The sequence below is a fragment of the Phocoena phocoena genome, chromosome 3, assembly GCF_963924675.1.
Source record: "Phocoena phocoena chromosome 3, mPhoPho1.1, whole genome shotgun sequence".
Classification (NCBI taxonomy): domain Eukaryota; kingdom Metazoa; phylum Chordata; class Mammalia; order Artiodactyla; family Phocoenidae; genus Phocoena; species Phocoena phocoena.
The window spans coordinates 40,633,930-40,660,076 of record NC_089221.1 but is presented as its reverse complement, the minus strand read 5'-3'; the positions used below and the strand labels follow the sequence as shown (position 1 = coordinate 40,660,076).

Genomic DNA, 26,147 nt, shown 5'->3' with positions numbered 1-26,147 from the left:
TGACAGACACTCCCTAAACTCGGGATCTCCTTATCCTCCTGTTTTCCCACTTAAATATCATAAAATAAGAAGCAAAATAAGGCAAACCAGATGGAAACATTTTTCATGCTTAAATGTTTGTGGCTCAGTGGAAATTATTTCCTTATTTTTTCAGCAAAAAAATCAGGAGTTATCAGCCCCACTGTTGCTGGAGGACTTGATTCAGTTTGGTTCTGGACCATTCCATACACAAGCAGCACCTCTAGTTACCATGGAAATGAATGAGCACATCCTCACCTATCTTTGGGAAAGCATTTTGCCAATAATTAAACAAACTCAACTCTAATATTCTTTATTGTTTTTGTTGCTTAAAGCTGCACCTTGATTTAGCACCATTTTACAAAATTAATTGCTTATGGCAATCTAGTCTACTTACTAATGATTTAAAAATCCTTCTTTTTCTACTGCTAATGCCACTCCATTAAATGTGAGGGATTGAAACTGAATGAATAAAGGGGTAGAACACAAGAAACTCCTTCCTTCAGTCCCTGATTCTATCACGCCCCCATAGTTAATACAGCCTATTTCCAGTTACAAAAAACCACGAAGATTTTTAACAGAAGCAAATCACTTATTAAATGGATAGCAGTGTCATTACAGAAATATGCTCTTTATTTTGTTGTTTCACTATTAAGGTCATTATGACTTTATGAAAAATTAAGCACAACTTCGCAAGACATGAATATATTTTGAGAATTCTATTGACTACAGAACCGAAGAACAATCAACTGTAAAGAGAAATAACCGATGTTCTGCTTTTCTTTTCATGTTATGTAAGCTAGAAAAGTAGTGAATTCTATTTTGTTTACAAGTAGTTGTTCAATGCCTAATTAACTATGGTTACTTAAAAACAGACAACTACATTAGAAGAATTCCTTTAAACTCTTTTACTTTTATAATGCATGAAACACTTCTGTAGATGGACATTTTTCTCAGGTAGGAAAAAGTTACATTTGTGTATTAGAGTCATTAACTGACAATAAATTTAAAACAAGAACAAAAGAAATCCCCTGAAGGTTAAGTTTAATTATTCAGATTATTTTTTTCCAAGAGGGATTACTTGGGAGAAAATTATAAACCTTCAGAAGCCCAAATTTATTTGATGAAAATATACCAGTTTAATTCATAAATATAAACTTAATGTGATTTTACTATAAAAACATGGGTATTGAATATAAAAACAATTTCATCTCCTTTATTGGCCAAATCATGTAATTATTGTTCTCTTACTCAGAAAGTGGTATCCTCTGTTTATGATCAGGCACACTGTAGATGTTAAATAGCATTGTTAAAAAGCGTTCTTTTGTTTTGCTTTTTTTTTTTTTTTTTTTTTTTTTGTGGTACATGGGCCTCTCACTGTTGTGGCCTCTCCCGTTGCGGAGCACAGGCTGTGGATGCGCAGGCTCAGCGGCCATGGCTCACGGGCCCAGCCGCTCCGCGACAACATGTGGGATCCTCCCAGACCGGCGCACGAACCCGTGTTCCCTGCATCAGCAGGCGGACTCTCAACCACTGCGCCACCAGGGAAGCCCCTGTTTTGCTTTTTTTAACCATTTCAAAAGATCAGGTCATGGAGACAAGGCAAATAACAGAAAAAAGAAAAAAACTAGATAAAAGAATAAAATTACAAGTAATTCTTCTATAAAGAAAACAGAATTAGATATCTAGTTTCCCAAGAGACAGAGGAAAAAAAATAACTCATGAAACAAGACATTGGTATTGAACCCACTTATCACTTAAGGGCAAGAATCACAGAATCAGAAATATACGTGTAATATAATAAACCAATGTTATCTCAATGAATAATAAAGCTAAAAAAACCCATATATTGCTACTGATTGTATGACAATACACCACTGTTGTATTGCAGTAACATCCACTCCTGCTACACTAAATTATAATTAAATAAAAGAATCTGTAGGTTTAACTTCTTACTTGTGCATACTCTTCCCTTATAGTCTTGCCACTTCCATGATAAATGTACACGGCTCCCCCATGATCATCTTCCAGGGGTGCTCCTATCACGATGTCATTAAATCCATCAAGATTGAGGTCTTTCACAGCAGAAATAGCTGTTCCAAAACGAGCTCCACATGGTTCATTTTTGTTTTCCTTTGTGCATGAATTGTGCTTCAGAGACGAACAGCAAGTCTGCTTCATGGGTTCCAGGCTCATTTGATATTCAAACCTTGTCTGGAAGAAAGATAAACAGGATACTTATGGATTTCTGTCATTACTACAGAAGAGCGAAGTTTCTAAGTACATACTAAATCAGTGCTACTAAAAACCATTTGTACCTCAATGGTAAAGTTTGTAAAATTTCTTAAAAAGTGTGTCTATCTGAGAGCAAAGTTAGAGATTTCAAAGAACAGACTGTAGAAATGTGGGAAAGATGATGTACTGAGGATTTTAATGGATTCTCCTTTTAATGTAATCAAGTGAGTACATAACTCACAACAGCTTTTTAAAGCTGAAGAGCTGAATTTTAAAATCCTCAATTCGTGTCACTATCCTTTCTTCACCCATTATTGTGCTTTTTGGAAAAGTCTCTATTCTCCCCTATAAAGGACGGAAAGTGCTAGCAATGATGAACAGGAACAGATTTTCTTGGGAAAAAAGGGAAAAACAGCACAGGGCCAAAAAAATGTTGACAGGAGGAATCAAAAAGATGATAGGAAGAAAGATATGTAATTTATGATTTAAAATAATTAATATGGGAAAGACTCTAATAATTTAACAAGCTAAATAGATACAAGCCAACTTTGCAAAAAATCTAATGAAGATTTTTTAAACATCAAAACATCAAAAAATTTTTCTAATGAAGAAATCAAGAATTATTTCGCTTAGCAAATGATGGCTAAAGTTAGGATCAGAGAAACAAAATCTCACTGTAGCAGAGTGAAGTATTCCAAAGACCATAGCAGTTTGCTCAAAGTCTTTGGTGTCACTGCCTTAAAAGTCAGTGCTTCTCCACAGTCTCTCCCCCTTCCCCCTTTACACACACACACACACACACACACACACACACACACACACACAGAGCTTGAACTGTTAACGTGACCCACCTCTAGACCAGAGCTCATGAATGGTTGCCCTGTGAATTTAGCAATTTAGTGAGATTTATTTATCTTTATTCTATATACTCTTTAAAAAGTTCACATTTACAAGCAGAAAATATCTAACGGTTTGAACTACTTTATCAGAATTCTAAATGTTCGTTTAGAGACTGAGGAGTTAGTGAGGTAGGCTGGCCCTGAAAGCTTCTTTGCTCCTTTTGCCGAAGTGAGTGAAAAATTAGAACATTATTAATTGAAATTTTAAGAAAGAAAGATTCTCCCAGATTTCAACCAAAGTTATCAGGTTACGGTTACCATTACCTGATTCAGAGCATAGATGTACACTTTTCCTTGTTCCTCCTTCTCTGTTCCCATGAACATGGGAGCCCCGACCAGAAGAATGTCAGTATTAGAATCTTTATCAATGTCAATTGTTGTCAAAACACTTCCAAAGTAGGAACCGATCTAGGACACAAGACAAAACAGAACAAAACAGTCTGATGAACATCAGAAATTCTCAAGGAAACTAAAAACCTGCATTTCTCTTACTTATACCAATTGAGAAGAGTATTTGGGAGTCAGATGACAAAGGAAATGAAATATAGAAACTGATGCTACCTGAGAGCTCTTTATTGGCTCTTGCATGAAGCTAATGAATATTAGGTCCATCCTGGGGGATGAGCAGTTGTCATAGATTCTGTAGCTTGAGAATAAGAGAAAGGATTTCCTCTGTATTTCACCCTAACCTCTCTTCTCCATAAATCAGAAAAGATCAGTAATAATACAACAATTTTTTAAGGAAATAAATGAAATAAACAATAGAAGGCATTCCTGAATGGCTTCAGTATATGTTTAAATACACCATGAGGAACTGAATTATCTCAGAACACTGGGGCAACATATTTCACCTTAGAGTCTTAGAAGACTGTCTACTCAACAAAATCGCTAAGTCTTGTCCCAGCAGCTATGAGAGATAGAGAAATATAAAAGGATTGCTGGGGGACCATCCTCTAGCAGGACTGTGTTTTCTATTTAATGATAGGGATGAACTTTAGGGAAATTCAGGGTACTTGTGCTTCATTATCCAAGTGCAATAACTTTCTCAAATGTTGACCTGTGTTTGATATTCGACATGCTGTATAATTTTTTCCTTGAAATCTCCTGTCATCTTCCATGACTTTACTTTTGCTCTTCTGATTCTGCCACAGTATCACAAACCATTCTTTCTTTCCATTTTGCTGGCTCCTTTCTCTCCTTCCATTCCCTAGATTTTGGCCTCCCCTGAGTTCAGACATGCAACCATTCCCTTCCTTAGATGACCAATCCTCCCCTACCAATTCCCACTATCTCAAATGGCAAATGCACTCCATCTTCCTTCTCAAGACTCCCAGTTCTACATTTCTACACATAGCCAGACAGCTGCTAGACATTGATTTTTTTGAATGTCCTTTTCTAACAGGCTTATGAAAGGTTTCAAAGGTCTTTGTTTTAGGTTGAATTAATTACAAATGTTAAATAAAATGTTGTAAGATCTGGCAATATTGGGTCTTCATTCCCACATGGCAATAGCCATCTGAAGCTGAGCAGGGGCTAAGCCTGTAGATGGTTCACAAGCTGCCCAGCCCATGCCTCCCACTTTCTATTGTCTTCTGTCCAGCAGCTTTTTTATTTGCTTACCTCCCTGCCACCTGCAACCATTTGGATTTGTGCTCACTGTTACAGAAAACATGTCTAAAACCAAATACCATTTAAAAAATATCTAAACTGCTTGAGTTGCTGACATGCTTTCTTTTTTCTGAATTTTATTTCATTTATTTTTTTATACAGCAGGTTCCTATTAGTCAACCATTTTATACACATCAGTGTATACCTGTCAATCCCAATCGTCCAATCCAGCACACACACCGCCCACCTCCGCTTTCCCCCCTTGGTGTCCATACATTTGTTCTCTACATCTGTGTCTCAATTTCTGCCCTGAAAACCGGTTCATCTGTACCATTTTTCTAGGTTTCACATATATGCGTTAATATATTTGTTTTTCTCTTTCTGACTTACTTCACTCTGTATGACAGTCTCTAGACCCATCCATGTCTCTACAAATAACCCAATTTTGTTCCTCATTATGGCTGAGTAATATTCCATTGTATATATGTACCACATCTTCTTTATCCATTTGTCTGTTGATGGGCATTTGGGTTGCTTCCATGACATCGCTATTATAAATAGTGCTGCAATGAACATTGGGGTGCATGTGTCTTTTTGAATTGTGGTTTTCTCTGGGTACATGCCCAGTAGTGGGATTGCTGGGTCATATGGTAATTCTATTTTTAGTTTTTTAAGGAACCTCCATACTGTCCTCCATAGTGGCTGTATCAATTTACATTCTCACCAACAGCACAAGAGGGTTCCCTTTTCTGCACATTTGTTGTTTGTAGATTTTCTGATGATGCCCATTCTAACTGGTGTGAGGTGATACCTCATTGTAGTTTTGATTTGCATTTCTCTAATAATTAGTGATGTTGAGCAGCTTTTCATGTGCTCCTTGGCCATCTGTATGTCTTCTTTGGAGAAATGTCAATTTAGGTCTTCTGTCCATTTTTGGATTGGGTTGTTTGTTTATTTAATATTGACCTGCATGAGCTGTTTATATATTTTGGAGATTAATCCTTTGTCCATTGATTCATTTGCAAATATTTTCTCCCATTCTGAGGGTTGTCTTTTCATCTTGATTGTAGTTTCCTTTGCTTTGCAAAAGCTTTTAAGTTTCATTAGGTCCCATTTGTTTATTTTTGTTTTTATGAGTTGCTGACATTCTAATCATGGCGCCCTTTCTCCCAGACTCCCAGGCTTGAAACTCAAATCACTCATGATTTACATTATTCGTGATACTCTCCTCAAGTGTTCATAAGCAATTTTTTTCACAAAATTTTACACTTCCTGTCTTAGAGACAATCAATAGAGTGATAATGGGCCTAAGATGTCACCCAAATGGTTTCTTTTACAATCTTGTCAATTCTTCCTTATTTATGTCTGCCACATCCCTTCCTTTTCTATTTTTATTGTTGATCTATCATTTCAGGTTCTTCTCGCCTCATCCTTCAGCTCCAATAAAAGCCTTGTTTTTTATTGTTTATGCATTTTCTGATTATAAATGTTGTCAAAGGGTTAATAACACCCCCTCAGCTGGGAAAAGAGAATCTGACCTTTGGCTTATTCTAACTCTGTCCCCCTGGAAATATGATCATCATATTCAGCTATAACACTTAGCAACATTGAGTGTGGTGAAAAAAACCTCTGATTGGAACATTGCATTTAGGCTGGGTGGAACTATAAACACCCGATGGAGATAACATATTTTGGGCTTCCTAGATTGCAGTGACTCTTCTAACTGCATGCCTTTAGCAGGACTCAGGGAAGCTATGTCTATGGTGCTGTTATAAAAGATGTTGGCTCCTGTAGGGCTTTAAAGCCAGGGCAGCTCCTGCACCTGCTTTAAGTGTCTGTCTCTTGGCATCTCAGCTGTGCTGTTGTGCTGGGCTGCTTCCAGGGCTCCTACAGGGGAGGGAGGCCGGTGCTGCCCTGCCCTTCTGAGTAGTTTGTGTGAGTGTGTGTCGGGGGGTTAGTCTAGTGAGTTGGAATGTTTAGTGAAGCCCAAGAACACCCCCATCCTATGAGGAATGTAGAATAAAATCTCATTCTAGAATACCTGGAAAATGCAGAAAACTATGAAGAAAGGAATAAAAATTACCCAAATTATCACCATTTAATAATAACCAACAACAGCACAGATGTTTCTTGCAGTTTAAAAAAGACTTATATATACTTATGTTTGCATATTGCATATATAATTTCTTAAACGACTTTTAATATTCAATATTATCTAATGAGAATTCTCTGACTTTACACATTACAAATTATTTCCCATCACCTCCAGGGGAAAATCCAAATTCCTTAGTCTACCATTCAAAACCTCACACAGTTGGGCCCCACTGGCTCTTTCACTGTGTTTTCTACCTATCTACGTTCTGTCTTTCTTCTAGACTAGCCCACATTTTATCTCTTATTAAGAATTTCTGTACCATCCTAGCTTAAAAGAATCTTTCTATGTTCTGAATTTACTGTCTGTGGCCCTGGCACTTTCATGCTTATTAATGTTTTAGATTTCTTTGCTTGTGTATATGTTTGTACATCTGTATCTACATCATTATCTACACATCCTACACCTACCTCCATCCAGCTGAAATATTACTGATGCCAAAGACAGAGACACTTTAGATTCCTCCGAGGAACTTAACGTGGGGTCCTGTTCACAGTGCATGTTGAATATGGGGGTACTGTTTTTTAAAAAGTTTAGGACAACAGACAGTTTAACTTACATAGAGTGTGAATGGATTAATTTAAAACAACGATTTTGAAGTTTACCTGTTCTCCATGGAGTGTCTGGAGAATCCTGATGTCTCCATCCTCCATCCTGTAGATGACCACCTGGCCTGTATGATTGTACCGTGGCTGTCCGGCAATGTAGAGCACATCTCCAGAAACAGTGGCAGAGTTTACTGTGTAACCTAATGAAAGACAGACGCTGGATATACTCACTGCCCCCTTGGAGTTTGCATGGAATAAATTAAGATCCATTTTAAACGGTTGGGAGAATCATTGTTATATGTTTATATGGACTTCTCTTTTTTTGAAAATAAATATATACACTTTAATGCAGGAAAGTTTGTTTAGGTAGAAGCTTTTAGTGTGCTCCCTAATTATCTACCACAACTGCTTCATTCTGAAAAGGTATTTTTCCCCAAACCTCAGTTTTTCATTGTTTAAAAGCACAAATGATATAACATTGACAGGAAAAGAAAACACACACACACACATACAAAACTCTCGCAAGCTCAATTTACCCCTTTGAAATAAATCAATTGTATTTTATTTGGATGCATGTGTCTGTGCTATAGAAATCCATAACTTTATACAGTTGTAATCATAGTAAATGTAAACGTTTTCTGTATTGCTACCTAGGTTTTTAATTGTAATTTTAAATGGTTGAAGCTTCCTTCTCAGTTAAGGTATAAATGCCTTGTGTTTATACCATAGGACCATTCCCTGTTGGAATGGTGGAATTTAGGTGGTTTTTAAATTTTTTGGCATTACACTTAAGCCTGCAAAGACATCTTTGAGTATTTAATTTTTTTCTTTCTTTTGGATTTTTTTGATGACAAATTTCAAGGAATAGATTACTGGAGCAAATTTTTAATGGTTCTTATAATATCTGACAAATTGTTTCCAGAATATTTGTACTAATTCATTCCATGAACAGCCACTGGAGAGAGTAGTTTAACCAAATTCTTACAAACATTAGGTACATTACTTTTATTTAAAATTGTGCATGCTGTAATAAATGTTAAACAATATCACCTTGCTGTGATTTAAATTTTCATTTGCTTGATTAAAAGTGAGCTTGAACAGTTTTTCACAATTATTCCTCTTTTTAAATTGGGGCTTCATGACCTTTAAAATTTTAAACTGTGTCTTTAAAGCAGATTATTAATTTTTGAGTGAAGAATTAGATTTATTCTTTGTATCTCTAGAGAACAGAGCTAAATCAATAGATAAAAATTACCACGTGGAGATTTCAACTCTACAGGAGGAAGAAATGTTCTTATAACCAGAACTGTCCATCAATTGGAGTAGAAGGCAGATTATTTTTCCAAATGCCACAGAATAGCATTTTTTACTAAAAAAAAGATTATATTGATAACTTACTTACCAAGTATTTTACCATAAGATAATAGTTCCACTTTCTTCCAAAACTTTAAAAGAGGAACAGAAGTTTTATACTGAAATATGTTTATTCTTACAAGTCCTAAAGGAACACAATTCCTCAGCCATATTCCCCTTCATGAATATTTTTCTCACATTTTCATTTATTCAACTTAGAGCTTTTTAAAAAATTTACTATACATAATAGAGACTGTAAAATATTCTTTTTCTAATGTGTAATGTGTTATATTTTTATGTTACTAACCACAGTATTGCTTAAAAAATAAAAACTTTAGGGTCATGTTTATACATAAATAAAATGGAAAAGAAGACTGTGCAAAACAAAGGTTGTATTTCATGCAGCTCTATTAGAAATATTAAGAAGAGAGTGGGGTGAGTGGGGTGAGAGTACACAGCGATTTTTTTTTGCAATTTTCAGAGCTATGAATGCAAACTGATAAAAGAACCTTTAAAAAATAAGTTGAAAATTATGTGTGAGGCTTGGAGTTGTGTGATTATCTACTTGACTTTGAGGATGCGCAATTGATTACTAAACCGTTAGCTGAAATCTTCACAGTGACAATAACAACCAGTCAGGTAGTCCTGGTTGAAGCTCGGGCATCTAAAGACAATAAAGGAAAAGTGAGAACAAGGGCCCAGTAAAGTCTAGTCGTAATAGAAGGATAATATTTATAAAGATTTAAAAGCTTAATATCACTTTCTGAAAAGGAGAGGCACATGATTGAAGAGAAAGGAAAATTGATGTCATGGTTCTGTGTGTAGATTTATAAAGAGTAAATCCTGTCAGCTCTCACGATTCACTTCTTGGGAAAAGTGCTAGGATCTGGTGAGGTAAGGGGAAACAGGTAGGATTTGACTTGATGTCATGAATTGGCCTCACATCTTTACTTTTCCTCGTGAATCAGTCTAGCGTGATTAGAAATCAGCAAACTGTGGATGGGGGGAGGTAGGGAACAGGATCTCGACTGTATTCTCACCAGCAAACCCACTTGCCGAGTGCATGTTGGCAAAAGGCAGTTACTGGGCTATAGAAAGACAGGTGGATGATTCCATCTTGAGGGAGGTTGCACAGCTTCAGTTCCTGCTTCTTTCTGATTATTATTGGTTATTATGGGATTTTTTAATAAACTGTCTACCTCTCACTTTTCTTCTTCAGTAAGAATTTCCATAGTCTAACAACTTTCAATCCACATGGATTGGGAGAACACATTCAAACTCTTCTTAATGTGTAACCTATACAAGGAAACATTTTGAAAGCCTAATTTTAGATTTAGAATAATATTTTGGGGAAAAAAAGCTATTTTTCTCCCCTGACCTCTTTCTGAGTGCTTTTCTATTTTGGAAGAAATCTTACATATAATAGACTTTATGTTGGCAAAATGTCTAAAGCACCAACCTGTGACTAAGATAATGAAAGGATTTCTGAAACAAACCAAAAAAACACATCATCTGAGCAGACTGTAGACAACATACCCACAAATTTCCTTTTCTGGGCAAACAGGAGTCAGGTATTATAAATACTGTGGTCAGAAATGAAGGTTGTCTTAACTTTTTTTGCCTACAGCAGTATCTTTCAGTCTTGAATTCTCTAAGTCTGCTCTAAGCAAATCATTAACCCAAGGTTTTTGAGAATAATAGATTTAGGGTTCTTTAAGTTTATTTGTTTTTAAGGAATTCCATGATAATCACTCAGAATACCAAAATTACTATAGTGTTATTTATAAAATAACATTATTATTTAATATATTATTAAATATCGTGTTAAAGTGTGTGAACTTCCCTAGAGAAGTGACAATGTCACTCACATCTTTGTGGACTTCAATGTCTTTGTGGGTAATGTCTTTAATGTTTTAACTATTCAATACTAATTAGTAGTAGTATTAATGTCAGCTACTCTTAGTAGGTATATAATACAGCTGTATTAGTTTTCTATTGCTGTTGTACCAAATTACCATAAACTTGATGGTAACACATTACAAATATATTATCTTTTAAAGTTAGAAATCAGACCTAGGTCTCCCTGGGCTAAAATCACGGTGTTGGCAGGGCTGGGTTCCTCCTGGATGCTGTAGAGGAGAATCCATTTCCTTGCCCACTGTGGCTTCTAGAGACCACCCACATTCCTTAGCTGTGGCCCCCCTTCTCCATCTTAAAAGCCAATATTGCATATCTCTGACCATTTTTCTATAGTTCTATCATCCCCTGTCCACATCCAGGAAAGCTTCTCTGATTTTAAAAATCCATGTGATGAGATTGGGCCCAGCCAGGTATCTCAGGATAATCTCCTCATGTCAAGATCTTTAACTTAATCACATCTGCAATGTCCCTTTTGCCATATAAGATCTGGATCTTGGGATTAGGACATGGACATCTTTAGGGCATTGTTCTGCCTATCATAATACTAATAATAAGAGGAATGTTTTCTATACAATATTACATAATATACAACAATAGACAATACCTATTGAGGGTCAGCTGTCTGTCAAGCACAACACTAAGCACCTTACAGGTATTATTTAATCTCATTTTCATAACAACCCAAATTTTATATATATTTTTTAATAAATAAGCAAATTGAGGTTTTAAGGAATAAGGCAATTTGTCTAAAGTCATAACCAGGGGCAGAGTCAGAAAACAAACTCAAGATTCTATGACCTAAGAGTATCGCTGTACTGTCTGACTGTATACACAGTGCCCAAACCACTTCAAGTCACTTCAAGTATGATGGGATCAGCAGCTTTATAATTTTTATTTTTATGGGTTCATGATGTTCCATTAAGTGGATTTACTATTTACCACTTACTTAACTATTCCCTTATTTTTGAACATTAAGGATATGCCATTTACCTCAATAAAATACTATGAAAACAACTGTTCCCTTGGCATTCTTAAATAATTGGATTTTTTCTTTAGGTTAGATCCTCAGAAATGAAATTTCGAGGTCAAGGTGATGTAAACATTTTTATGGCTCTGGATACACACTGTCAAATGACTTTCCTAAAAAGTTATATTACTTTATATGCCACTGTTACATATGAGGACAAATGTTCTCAGATTCTTCTATCTAGGATGGAAAGAAACCACAGGTTAAACTGGTTCTTGATTTCAAGGTATTTCACATAGAACAGTCTCATAGAATCTTAGAACATGAAGAACTTTTAGAAATTATTTAACCTGAGATTGGCTCAAGATGGAGGAGTAAAAGGACGTGCTCTAACTCCTTCTTACGAGAGCACCAGAATCACATCTAACTGCTGAACAATCATTGACAGGAAGACACTGGAACTCACCAAAAAATATACCCCACACCCAAAGACAAAGGAGAAGCCACAATGAGATGGTGGGAGGGGTGCAATCACAATAAAATCAAATCCCATAACTGCTGGGTGGGTGATTCACAAACTGGAGATCACTTATACCACAGAAGTCCACCTACTGGAGTGAAGGCTTTGAGCCCCATGTCAGGCTTCCCAACTTGGGGGTCCAGCAATGGGAGGAGGAATTCCTAGAGAATCAGACTTTGGAGGCTAGTGGGATTTGACTGCAGGACTTTGACAGGACTGGGGAAAACAGAGACTCCACTCTTGGAGGGCACACACAAAAAAGTGTGCATATTGGGACCCAGGGGAAGGAGCAGTAACCCCACAGGAGACTGAACCAGACCTACCTGCTAGTGTTGGAGGGTCTCCTGCACAGGCGAGGGTGGCTGTGGCTCACCGTGGGGACAAGGACACTGGCAGCAGAAGTTCTGGGAAGTACTCCTTGATGTGAGCCCTTCCAGAGTCCGCCATTAGCCCCACCAAAGAGCCCTGGTAGGCTCAAGTGTTGGGTCACATCAGGCCAAACAACCAACAGGGAGGGAACCCAGCCTCACCCATCAGCAGACAAGCATATGAAAGTTTTACTGAGCTCTGCCCATGAGTGCAACAGCCAGCTCTACCCACCACCAGTCCCTCCCATCAGGAAACTTGCACAAGCCTCTTAGATAGCCTCATCCAACAGAGGGCACACAGCAGAAGCAAGAAGAACTACAATCCTGCAGCCTGTGGAAAAAAAACCATATTCACAGAAAGACAGACAAGATGAAAAGGCAGAGAGCTATGTACCAAATGAAGGAACAAGGTAAAACCCAAGAAAAACAACTAAATACAGTGGAGATAGGCAACCCTCCAGAAAAAGAATTCAGATTAACGATAGTGAAGATGATCCAGGACCTCGGAAAAAGAATGGAGGCAAAGATCAAGAAGACGCAAGAAATGGTTAACAAAGACCTAGAAGAATTAAATAACAAAAAAACAGAGATGAACAATACAATAACTGAAATGAAAAATACACTAGAAGGACTCAATAGCAGAATAACTAAGGCAGAAGAACGGATAAGTGACCTGGAAGACAGAATGGTGGAATTCACTGCTGTGGAACAGAATAAGGAAAAAAGAATGAAAAGAAGTGAAGACAGCCTAAGAGACTTCTGGGACAACATTAGATGCAACAACATTCACATCATAGGGGTCTCAGAAGGAGAAGAGAGAGAGAAAGGACCTGAGAAAATATTTCAAGAGAATATAGTTGAAAACTTCCCTAACATGGGAAAGGAAATAGCCACCCAAGTCCAGGAAGGGCAGAGAGTCCCAGGAAGGATAAACCCAAGGAGAAACACGCCGAGACACATAGTAATCAAGTTGGCAAAAATTAAAGACAAAGAAAAGTTATTGAAAGCAACAGGGAAAAACGACAATTAACATACAAGGGAACTCCCATAAGGTTAACAGCTGATTTCTCAGGAGCAACTCTAGAAGCCAGAAGGGAGTGGCATGACATATTTAAAGTGATGAAAGGGAAGAACCTACAACCAAGATTACTCTACCCGGCAAGGATCTCATTCAGATTCGGTGGAGAAATCAAAAGCTTTGCAGACAAGCAAAAGCTAAGAGAATTCAGCACCACCAAACCAGCTCTACAACAAATGCTAAAGGAACTTCTCTAAGTGGGAAACACAAGAGAAGAAAAGGACCTACAAAAACAAACCCATAACAACTAAGAATATGGTAATAGGAACATACATATTGATAATTACCTTCAATGTAAATGGGTTAAATGCTCCAACCAAAAGACACAGGCTCGCTGAATGGATAAAAACAAGCCCCATATATATGCTGTCTATAAGAGACTTACGTCAGACCTAGGGACAAATACATATTGAAAGTGAGGAGATGGAGAAAGATACTCCATGCAAATGGAAATCAAAAGAAAGCTGGAGTAGCAATACTCATATCAGATAAAATAGACTTTAAAAAAAAGAATGTTACAAGAGACAAGGAAGGACACTACATAATGATCAAGGGATCAACCCCAGAATAAGATAGAACAATTATAAATATATATGCACCCAACATAGGAGCACCTTAATACATAAGGCAACTGTTAACAGCTATAAAAGAGGAAATCGACAGTAACAAAATAATAGTGGGGGACTTTAACATCTCACTTACACCAATGGACAGATCATCCAAAATGAAAATAAATAAGGAAACAGAAGCTTTAAATGACACAATAGACCAGATAGATTTAATTGATATTTATAGGACATTCCATCCAAAAACAGCAGATCACACTTTCTTCTCAAGTGTGTACAGAACATTCTCCAGGGTAGATCATATCTTGGGTCACAAATTAAGCCTCAGTAAATTTAAGAAAATTGAAATCATGTCAAGTATCTTTTCTGACCACAATGCTATGAGATTAGAAATCAATTATAGGGGAAAATACATAAAAAAGACAAACACATGGAGGCTAAACAATATGTTACTAAATAACCAAGAGATCACTGAAGAAATCAAAGAGGAAATCAGAAAATACCTAGAGACAAATGACAATGAAAACACGACGATCCAAAACCTATGAGACGCAGCAAAAGCAGTTCTAAGAGGGAAGTTTATAGCAATACAAGCCTACCTCAAGAAACATGAAAAATCTCAAATAAACAATGTAACCTTACACCTAAAGGAACTAGAGAAAGAAGTATAAACAAAACCCAAAGTTAGTAGAAGGAAAGAAATCATAAAGATCAGAGCAGAAATAAATGAAACAGAAACAAAGAAAACAATAGCAAAGATCAATAAAACTAAAAGCTGGTTCTTTGAGAAGATAAACAAAATGGATAAACCATTAGCCAGACTCATCAAGAAAAAGAGGGAGAGGACTCAAATCAATGAAATTAGAAATGAAAAAGAAGACGTTACAACAGACACCACAGAAATAAAGCATCCAAAGAGACTACTACAAGCAACTCTATGCCAATAAAATGGACAACCTGGAAAAAATGGACAAATTCTTAGAAGGGTATAACCTTCCAAGACTGAACCAGGAAGAAATAGAAAATATGAAGAGACCAATCACAAGTAATGAAACTGAAACTGTGATTAAAAATCTTCCAACAAATAAAAGTCCAGGACCAGATGGCTTCACAGGTGAATTCTATCAAACATTTAGAGAAGAGCTAAGAGCCATCCTTCTCAAACTCTTCCAAAAAATTGCAGAGGAAGGAACACTTCCAAACTCATTCTATGAGGCCACCATCACCCTGATACCAAAACCAGACAAAGATACTACAAAAAAAGAAAATTACAGGCCAATATCACTGATAAATGTAGATGCAAAAATCCTCAACAAGATACTAGCACACAGAATCCAACAACACATTAAAAGGATCATACAACATGATCAAGTTGGATTTATCCCAGGGATGCAAGGATTTTCTTCAATATACGGAAATCAATCAATGTGACACACCATATTAACAAACTGAAGAAGAAAAACCATATGATCATCTCAATAAATGCAGAAAAAGCTTTTGACAAAATTCAACACCCATTTATGATAAAAACTCTCCAGAAAGTAGGCATAGAGGGAACCTACCTCAACATAATAAAGGCCATATATGACAAACCTATAGCAAATATCATTCTCAATGGTGAAAAACTGAAACCATTTCCTCTAAGATCAGGAAAAAGACAAGGATGTCCACTCTCACCACTATTATTCAAAATAGTTTTGGAAGTCCTAGCCACAGCAATCAGAGAAGAAAAAGAAATAAAAGGAATACAAACTGGAAAAGAAGAAGTAAAACTGTCACTATTTGCAGATGACATGATAGTATACATAGAGAATGCTAAAGATGCCACCAGAAAACTATGAGAGCTAATCAATGAATTTGGTACAGTTGCAGGATACAAAATTAATGCAGAGAAATCTCTTGCATTCCTATACACTAATGATGAAAAATCTGGAAGAGAAATTAAGAAAACATTTCCATTTACCATTGCAACAAAAAGAATAAAATACCTAGGAACAAACCTACCTAAGGAGGCAAAAGACTTGTATGCAGAAAACTATAAGACACTGATGAAAGAAATTAAAGATAATACAAACAGATGGAGAGATATACCATGTTCTTGGATTGGAAGAATCAATATTGTGAAAATGACTCTACTACCCAAAGCAATCTACAGATTCAATGCAATCCCCATCAAATTACCAATGGCAGTTTTTACAGAACGAGAACAAAAAACCTTAAAATTTGTGTGGAGATACAAAAGACCTCGAATAGCCAAAGCAGTCTTGAGGGAAAAAAACGGAGCTGGAGGAATCAGACTCCCGGACTTCAGACTATACTACAAAGCTACAGTAATCAAGACAATATGCTACTGGCACAAAAACAGAAATATAGATCAATGGAACAGGATACAAAGCCCAGAGATAAGCCCACGCACCTATGGTCAACTAATCTATGACAAAGGAGGCAAGGATATACAATAGATAAAAGACAGTGTCTTCAATAAGTGGTGCTGGGAAAACTGGACAGCTACATGTAAAAGAATGAAATTAGAACACTCTCTAACACCATATACAAAAATAAACTCAAAATGGATTAGAGGTCTAAATGTAAGACTGGACACTATAAAACTCTTAGAGGAAAACATAGGGAGAACACTCTTTGACATAAATCACAGCAAGATTTGTTTTGATCCACCTCTTAGAGTAATGGAAAGAAAAGCAAAAAAGAAAAACCAAATGGGACCTAATGAAACTTAAAAGTTTTTGCAAAGCAAAGGAAACTACAATCAAGATGAAAAGACAACCCTCAGAATGGGAGAAAATATTTGCAAATGAATCAATGGACAAAGGACTAATCTCCAAAATATATAAATAGCTTATGCAGCTCAATATTAAAAAAACAAACAACCCAATCCAAAAACAGGCAGGAGACCTAAATAGACATTTCTCCAAAGAAGACATACAGATGGCCAAGAAGCACAGGAAAAACTGCTCAACATCACTAATTATTAGAGAAATGCAAATCAAAACTACAATGAGGTATCACCTCATACCAGTTAGAATGGGCATCATCAGAAAATCTACAAACAACAAATGCTGGAGAGGGTGTGGAAAAAGGGGAACCCTCTTGCACTGTTGGTGAGAATGTAAATTGATACAGCCACTATGGAGAACAGTATGGAGGTTCCTTAAAAAACTAAAAATAGAATTACCATATGACCCAGCAATCCCACTACTGCGCATGTACCCAGAGAAAACCACAATTCAAAAAGACACATGCACCCCAATGTTCATTTCAGCACTATTTATAATAGCCATGTCATGGAAGCAACCTAAATGCCCATCAACAGACGAATGGATAAAGAAGATGTGGTATATATATACAATGGAATATTACTCAGCCATAATGAGGAACAAAATTGGGTTATTTGTAGAGACATGGATGGATCTAGAGACTGTCATACAGAGTGAAGTAAGTCAGAAAGAGAAAAACAAATATCGTATATTAACGCATATATGTGAAACCTAGAAAAATGGTACAGATGAACTGGTTTGCAGGGCAGAAATGGAGACACAGATGTAGAGAACAAATGTATGGACACCAATGGGGGAAAGTGGCTGGCGGGGGAGGGGGGTGGTGTGATGAATTGGGATATTGGGACTGACATATATACACTAATATGTATAAAATGGATAACTAATAAGAACCTGCTGTATAAAACAATAAAAAAATAAAAATTAAAAAAAGAAATTATTTAACCTAACCTCCTTTCCTCTTTTTTAGGTATTCTGTGTCACAGCTCATATCATACTGACAGGATTTGGTTGGTTCTGTTATTGTCTCTTATCCAGAAAGGTAAGCTTCATCAATACAGGGATAAACATCCCTTATTTATCTTGTTATCCTCAATTTATAACTGAATGTTTGGCACATTGCAGGTACTCATTATTTATAAGTGCTTCCTTGATCAACCCAGAATCAGGCATTTTAGCATGGCGAAATGAACACTGGAATAAGAATCAAAAAACCTAGATTCTACTTTCAGATTTGCCACAGTTAGCGGCGACATAATATTTCTACTCCTCAATTTCTTAATTTGGCAAATTAGATGTGTACCATTCGCTTTCTAAGATCTCTTTTAATTGTAAAACTCAATATGAATTTTAATGCCAACCCCTTTATTTTATATCACAATCCTCCAAATATTTAAAAGACATGTAGTGTATACTTTGTTTTCTAACCACAAGTTTTTTCAGGTTTGGTGGGGAGAAGGATGTGTAGATGGGGATTGTTTTTAGATCTGTATCCTTCAGATAGTTTTTTACCGGCAATTCTAGTTTGGCATTTTCTTTTGTAATGTGTGATGCTTAGGACAATGCTTAGAATACTTTAGCTGCTCCGACTAGGGCAGAATGAAATAGGACTTTTATGAGAAATAGACTAGACTTCCATTAGCGCAGTTTAACATGTCTTATGGGGGTTTAGCACTCCCATTATACCTGCTGCTTACCACTATATTTTTAATTATCGAAACTGCTTAGACTCTTTATTCTTCTTAAATCCTGTTGCCTCTACAGCTTTAATACGTGCCCTTGAATAAGATGTATGGCTGTGCCAGTAAAGACCTGCCACCTTCCTATAAAATAGAAAGAAACTGGGATAGAGGGAGAAAAAGACTTCCAGGACATAAAGATCCCAGACAGGACTGCTAACATGCTAAAATATGAACACAGCACGTATTTGTTTTCTTTACCACTGTATTCCCAGCACCAAGAACAATGCCTGGGGCAAGAGAGATGCTCCCAAAATATTTGTTGAGTGAAAAGAGAGAGCTGAGAAATCATACCCTGAGGGTCCTTTCCATCCTAGTCCCTCCCAAGTGTTTACTGAGCTCGACCAGTGACAGAAGAGTCCCCAGCCATCCCCCAGGCAGCTCCCAGCCTGACACAGATTCAGAATAAAGTGACACCAGCCACACACCTCCTCGTTCTAGGCAAGTCTTTGGAAAATCGTTACATTACTGGGTTTCACTTCAATATGTATCTGATTGTGAACAGAGGTATTAAAGAAGTCATATGACAAAACAAGTTAAAAGTTTACTTTCCAAAATTAGGACCCATAGAGAGAAACTAATGACAGAGGATATTTAAGAGAATATGGGAGTCTGATCTTCAGGATAGGCCGAGTCAAGTTTTCTTTTTCTACCTTTGTTTCCTGTCCACTGGGTCTGAAGCACTTCTTGACATTAACACGAATACCAGACACAGAGAGACCTCAAAAAATGTGTGTTTCAGCCCAAATCACTTCCCGTGTAGCAGCCCTTCTGAGAAAGGCTCCTCCACGTTCTGTTATTTTTGCTAAGGCTACTCAGAGGCCATCATGGGTCTCTAACATCTAAAATATCTAACTCTTAGACGTGATCTCTCTTACAAAATACGCCTATATAAATATAAGCAAATAATACTAAAAATAAAAAACATAAAAATTAAAAAAAAACAAACAAACTTTCTCTCAATTACATACAAACTTTACCTAAATAAGAAGCAAGAGGTTCATTCTTTTTGGTAGACTCAACATTAAAGGTCGTGTTTTGGGGAATTAGGATTTGATTAGCCTTCTGCATGACGACTGTTCCATTCCAATCATAGGCTCCTACTGCTCCAAGCATGACCCAGTCCTTATATCCAAATAGAGAAAACAATGATATTTAACAAAAATAGTAAGAGCAAACACTTACGTAGCATTAACAATATGTTAAGTACTGTTCAAAGTGCTTTACATATATTAAATCATAAAATTGTCACAATAATCCATTGGGCTAGATGCCATTATTACCACTTCTTTTACAGAAGAAACTGAGGCAGAATAAGTAAATTTCCCTAGGTCATACAGTACAATTACACACTGAAATGTCAATATTCTTGTGCAGGGACCATGGTACCATTTCTTCCATCAGCTACAAAGGATATATTTTCTAATCTTGCCTTTCTGCTTTATGACTGCTAAGAAGCCTGGGTCTTGAACATGGAATTCTAGCAAGACCCTTGAATACCTTGACACCAAGAAAAAGATACATTCCATATCTTTAGCAAATATGTTAAATATTTTATTTAGCTAGATGTATAATTATAGAAGGCAGACCTCAAACTGTCTGATTCACAATTATTAGTACAATGTAGTCAGCTGTGCATGATAACATGCTTTCCTAATAAGAAGCCTGTGAAATGCTGTTTCCTATTTGGATTAGAAACAACATGGTCTGAATAACTGCTCATGCCATGAGCTGCAAGTTGCACCTGTAATGCTGATGTCTGGGTGTTGACTCTGGGAAAGGAAACCTCAAAAAAAAAAAAAGTTTTCTACCAAGTGGTCAATGTACCTGTGAATAATGAGCACTGAAGCCGGTCTGAGACATTTCCATTTCAAAAGAAGCTGCCGACTGGTCAGCTGTAGCTGTAACAGAGGAGAATTGCCTTTAGCACACTGCTGATTTGCAGAAGACAGAGACCTAGTACAGTCTGTGGTCTTGACCAACCAGAACTTCTAGCATCTTTAGGGCATTTTCAGCCACACATTTCTCAAACTCAAAATTCCTAGGTAGGGCTGGGTGGAGGACGGAGAGGGTTAGCAGAAGGGCTGTGTCTCACATTCCTGACTGTTAGTTTCCCCATCCTGGCTGGAGGAGTTGAATTAATCCTTCTGTTCTTATACTCTAGCACTCTTACAGATCCTATGGAGCTTTGGATCAACGTGGCTGAAAGCTCTGTGTCTCACCCTCATGCCCTGGGAATCCTCCTGAGATTAGGCTAAACTTACCTGATATGTCACAGGGATAATAACATTTGATTCACATATTTAAAGAGGTTTCTTTTTTTTGTTTTTGCGGTACGAGGGCCTCTCACCCCTTTGGCCTCTCCCGTTGCAGAGCACAGGCTCGGGACACGCAGGCCCAGCGGCCATGGCTCACGGGCCCAGACGCTCCACGGCGTGGGAACCTCCCGGCACGAACCCACGTCCCCGCATCGGCAGGCGGACTCTCAACCACTGCACCACCAGGGAAGCTCTAAAGAGGTTTCTTGATTGTACCAGCCTCACTTGCATTTCCTGCCCTATGTCAATCTCAGAATTCCATTGTGTGATAAAGGGTTTAGGGATTCTTGGGTTGGTATTTGCTCTGATTTCTGGCTGTGGGTGTCACTCACAGATCAGGAGGGGACTTTCTGACAGGGCTCCAGGCCACATGCCGTTCAATCACGCTTTTTTTTTTTAAAGATCCTGTGCCCATTTTGAAGCTCTTTACTGAAACACAGAAATAATCCAGAGCATTCTATGGGAGTGTGCTCCTCTCAGAATATTCACAAGCCAAAGCCACAGCCTCCTAAGGGGATTAAGGGAATGTTGATTAATTTGCTTTCAGGAGGGAGTTACTGATTTATTTGGCCTTGCTGATAAGTTAAAAATAGCACATAATTTTTTAAAAGTCAAACTACTCTCACTGAGGCATGAGAACAATCAAATTTGTGAAACCAAACTTATTTACTAGTTATTTACCTGCATAAATTTGTTAACCAATACATCAGTAATTACCTTTTTATAGGACTAGATTAAATGGGGAAATTAACATTAGGTTAGAATCAATCAAGAATTCAACTATATCATTTTAATCTCAATACAAATTGCCCTCTAATTTAAATGACTGAGATGCACTTTAACTTTAATTTGAACCTTTATTTTAGGCCCACAATGGTGTAAGGTGCTTTCTCATTTATCTCTGCAAGATCAATTATAAGAATGCAGTAGCGGAGACCTACATAGTTCCAGCACCTTCCCCTGTCGCTGTTCTGAGGACAGAGAGAACAACTGAGAACAGAGAGAAGGAAGCTCTGTGAAATTCTGCCTGCTGAATTGGCATCTTGGCAAAGCACAGTGTACATGCCGGAACTTCTTAATGTCAGCTCCTCCCTGGACTTGTTCATGGGTGTTGCGATATCTACTCTGACCACTGTGCAGCTTCTGGTTAGGAATTTCAGCATTTTTCCCAGTGCCTGATGGGAACGGGAGACAGTAGTTTCCTGATTTTATGGGCAAATAGCTGGTACGCTCACCTCACTAGGTGGCACTGTCCTTCAGCAAGCATGGTTTTCACAATTGCTGCTAGTTGTCATCTAAAGATAAATGTTGATAGGAAATGGAGATTTCCAAAGTAACAAGGAAATGAAGCCCTTTTGGATGTCATTGTGAAAAAAGTCAGAAATAGGCTAGTAAAAACACTGCTTTTGGTTAGCCCTGAAAGTGCAGCAATGAAGATATGGGAGACATTTTTAATCTGTGGAGTTCCTCATAAAATGATTTTGTTTTTAAATATGGAGACATTTCTTGGGTATGTAGGCACTTCAATGTATAACCTTTAACTCATGGTGTAGTTAGGTTAGAATGAATCTGAAAACGTCATTTAAGGCAAATTGATCCCTCCTCCACCTGATAGCTGTTACAGGATTCATTTCTACAAGTCTTAGGTTATATTTACTTGCTTACTTAAGATGAGATTTAGAAATGAAATAGAGACACAGATGTAAGCAACAAATGTATGGACAACAAGGGCAGACTGAGAAGGTGCTTGTAAATTTCTATGTTTAAGATGAAAAACAACAGTGCTCAGTGTGTCCTGTCCTCACAAGGACAAAGTCAATAGGATTCAGACAGAGCAGAAGAGCAGAACTGTCTGGTGGTTTCTCATCCTAGGTTGAGAAAAAAAGGCATGTTCTCTGAGTCTCCAGATTTTCAGAGAATGTGAAGGAAGAGGCTTTTTCAGTTTGCCTGGTGGTTTCTCATCCTAGGTTGAGAAAAAAAGGCATGTTCTCTGAGTCTCCAGATTACCAGAGAATGTGAAGGAAATGGCTTTTTCAGTTTGCCTGGCATAAAAATTCTGAAGACTTCTTTTTTTGTCAGGGAAGATCTAGTTCCAAAGTACATTGTTCCTTGACATTGTCTACCTAAGGCAGAGGAGGGAATGCCATGACTCATTATCCCCAATGGCCAGCTGCCGTTGAAAAATCAAAGAAAAAATTTACAAAGAAGTAACATGACTCAGACAAATATAGTGAACCAATGTTTCACTGCCATGGGTCTTGAGACAGAGTTCCATGAAGACCTTTAAAATGGACAAGGAGAAAAATAGGAGAAAATAAATGAACAAAGAAGTTATTATACAAGAACTGTCCCATAGAAGCCCAAAATGAAAAACAAAGACAAAAACAAAACTTGAGTTAGTGTCTCCATTTTCTAAACCTGTGTCACAGAAAAGGAATAAAACACATGGGCACATTTTTGTTCTTGTGTGTCTACACTGACCATTGTCTTCATCTGGCCCTCACATCAGTACTGCCAGGTCCTTACAAAGAGAGCTGCCAGCAGACACAGTGCTATGTGAAACAGCCATCTATGGACAGATTTATATAAGAGGACATTGTTCCATGGTGGCTATCGTACACAGTAAAAACGCATTAGCCACGTGGTAGAAATAAATACCAAAACCAATTACGTTGAGTTTGAATTGTAGAGAGAATATTCAGGCTTATGAGAACCAGTCATACCTTCCAGGGCAAAGATTCTTTCTCCCAGAGCTTCAACAATAGTGACTAGTGCCAGTTCATCAGAGACATTGAAGAAATGCTTTTCCGTGGGTTCACTTGCAATTGATTTTATTTCCTCCACAAATTTTTCAGCGCTTAAATTTCCTCGATTATAGCTGCCAAGAATCTAAGACGACAAAAACAGCAAGAATATCTTTTAAATTCTATACGTTAAACAAGAATCCCAAGCATTTTGTCAATAAGCAAGAGAGTGTATAGTACTGTGGCATAATGAAATTTTTATGTACTTCCACATTCTTAGAAGGGTAATTTTCAGAATCTGTAGAATATTAACAGTTATATTCTATAATTGCTGTAGGAAAATATAAAGGGCATCTTGTATGTTTGCAAAAGTTTCTTCTCTGGCATTCCTGTGTCCCTGTTTATCAACAGCTGTATCTTTAAAGTCTGATAGTTCAAAAGTAATGTTACAGTTTCTGAGTGTTTCTGATATTATTCCAGTCAGTGACATCACCATTTGCTGGCAAAAGCAATTAGCCAGTGAATTGCTTGATCTCAAATAGGCAGTACTTCCTGAAACTCTTACCAAGGGGAAGTCAGACACGTATATTTTTTAAACAGATGTTGGACTAAGTAGTAGTCTAACTTGGCAATTTAGAAAATAAACAATTGGGACATTCCTGTCTGAAACAAAATGCTCAAGACGGGGGCATTCTTTTAAATAGAGAAGAGAGAGAGGCAGGAATTGTCTACTACAGTTAACCATAATTTAGATCTTCTAGCGGGTTTTCTCAAACATTTAGTTTTAAATTTTTTAAAGTAAGGTATATTGAGATATAATTTATATACAATAAAATTCACCCTCTTTAGATGTACAATTCTATGAATTTTGACAAACCTACACAGTGCGTTACTAACACATCGAGATTAGACTATTTCCATGACCCCAAAGAGTTCCTTCTTGCCCTTTTGTAGTCAGTCTTCTCTTCCCTCTAACTCCTGGCAAACACTGATCTACTTTCTGTCCTTATAGCTTTGCTTTTTCTAGAACATTAAATTTAAGGAATCAAATAGCACGTCGTCTTTTGTGTCTGGCTTCTTTCACTTTGCATAATGCTTTCAAGAGTTATCCGTGCTGTCACATGTATCAGTAATTTAGTCATTTTTATTGTTGAGTAGGACTCTACTATATAGAAGCACAATTCATTTGTTGAGGACATTTGGGTTGTTTTCAGTTTCAAGTGATTAAGAATAAAGCTGCTGTAAGTTTTTGCACTTAGGTTTATGTTTTATTTTTTCTTGAGTAAAGACCTAGGAATGAGAGTGCTGGGTTCTATAGTAAGTGTATGTTTAACTGAATGAGAAACTGCCAAAATGTTTATCAGAATAACTGTTCCATTTTACCATTTTACCTTTCCGACCAGTGATGTGTGAGAGACCCAGTTGCTTTGCATCCTTGATAGCACTTGGTTTTATCAGTTTTTTTCTTTTTAGCATTTTTTTTTCAGTTTTAGCAATTCTATTGGTGTGTAGTGGTATCTCATTTAATTTACATTTCCCTAATGACTAATGGTATTAAGACCTGCTTATTTGCCATAGTATTTCCATTTTTGGTGTGGTGTCTGTTCAGATCTTTTGCCAATTTTTAAGAAAATGGATTGTTTGTTTTCCTGTTATTTAGTCGTGAGATTTTCTATATATTGGGTTGGCCATAAAGTTTGTTTGGTTTTAAGTAAAAGTAAAAGACAAATTTTAAATTTTCACCAAAAATTTTATTGAACAATGTATTCACTAACTGAACGAACTTTTTGGCCAACCCAATATTCTGGATACATATCCTTTATGTGTTTTGTAAATATTTTCTCCCAGTCTATATATTGGCTTTTCCTTTTCTTACAGGATCATTTGAAGAGTAGAAGTTTTTAATTTTGATGAAGTCCAACTAATTTTTTTTTATGTTGCATTTTTTCTTCTGAAAAATTTAGTTGTTAATGTAAATATTTCTTAATATTTAGAAATGTATATAAATATGAAAATGTTCAAGTTAAAGTAAATGAAAAAATCTTTTAAAAATAATATGTAGGGCTTCCCTGGTGGCACAGTGGTTAAGAATCCGCCTGCCAATTCAGGGAACATGGGTTCGAGCCCTGGTCTGGGAAGATCTCAAATGCTGCAGAGAAACTAAGCCTGAGTGCTACAACTACTGAGCCTGCTCTCTAGAGCCCGTGAGCCACAATTACTGAAGCCTGAGTACCTAGAGCCCATGCTCTGCAACAAGAGAAGCCAGTGCAATGAGAAGCCCACGCACTGCAATGAAGAACAGCCCCCGCTCGCCGCAAC

General features: G+C 37.1%; 1 protein-coding gene across 1 annotated transcript in view; it reads right to left on the bottom strand.

Moving 5' to 3' along the window:
* ITGA1 (integrin subunit alpha 1) overlaps positions 1–26,147 on the bottom strand; it is a 105,896-nt gene that overhangs the window by 36,865 nt on the left and 42,884 nt on the right. Inside the window, exons 9-14 of the mRNA XM_065873644.1 lie at positions 23,808–23,973; positions 20,594–20,667; positions 19,747–19,891; positions 7,518–7,660; positions 3,417–3,560; positions 1,975–2,232 (exon numbers count right to left, since the gene is read on the bottom strand). Of these exons, the coding sequence (XP_065729716.1) occupies positions 1,975–2,232; positions 3,417–3,560; positions 7,518–7,660; positions 19,747–19,891; positions 20,594–20,667; positions 23,808–23,973 (930 nt within the window). The remainder of the gene's footprint in view (positions 1–1,974; positions 2,233–3,416; positions 3,561–7,517; positions 7,661–19,746; positions 19,892–20,593; positions 20,668–23,807; positions 23,974–26,147) is intronic.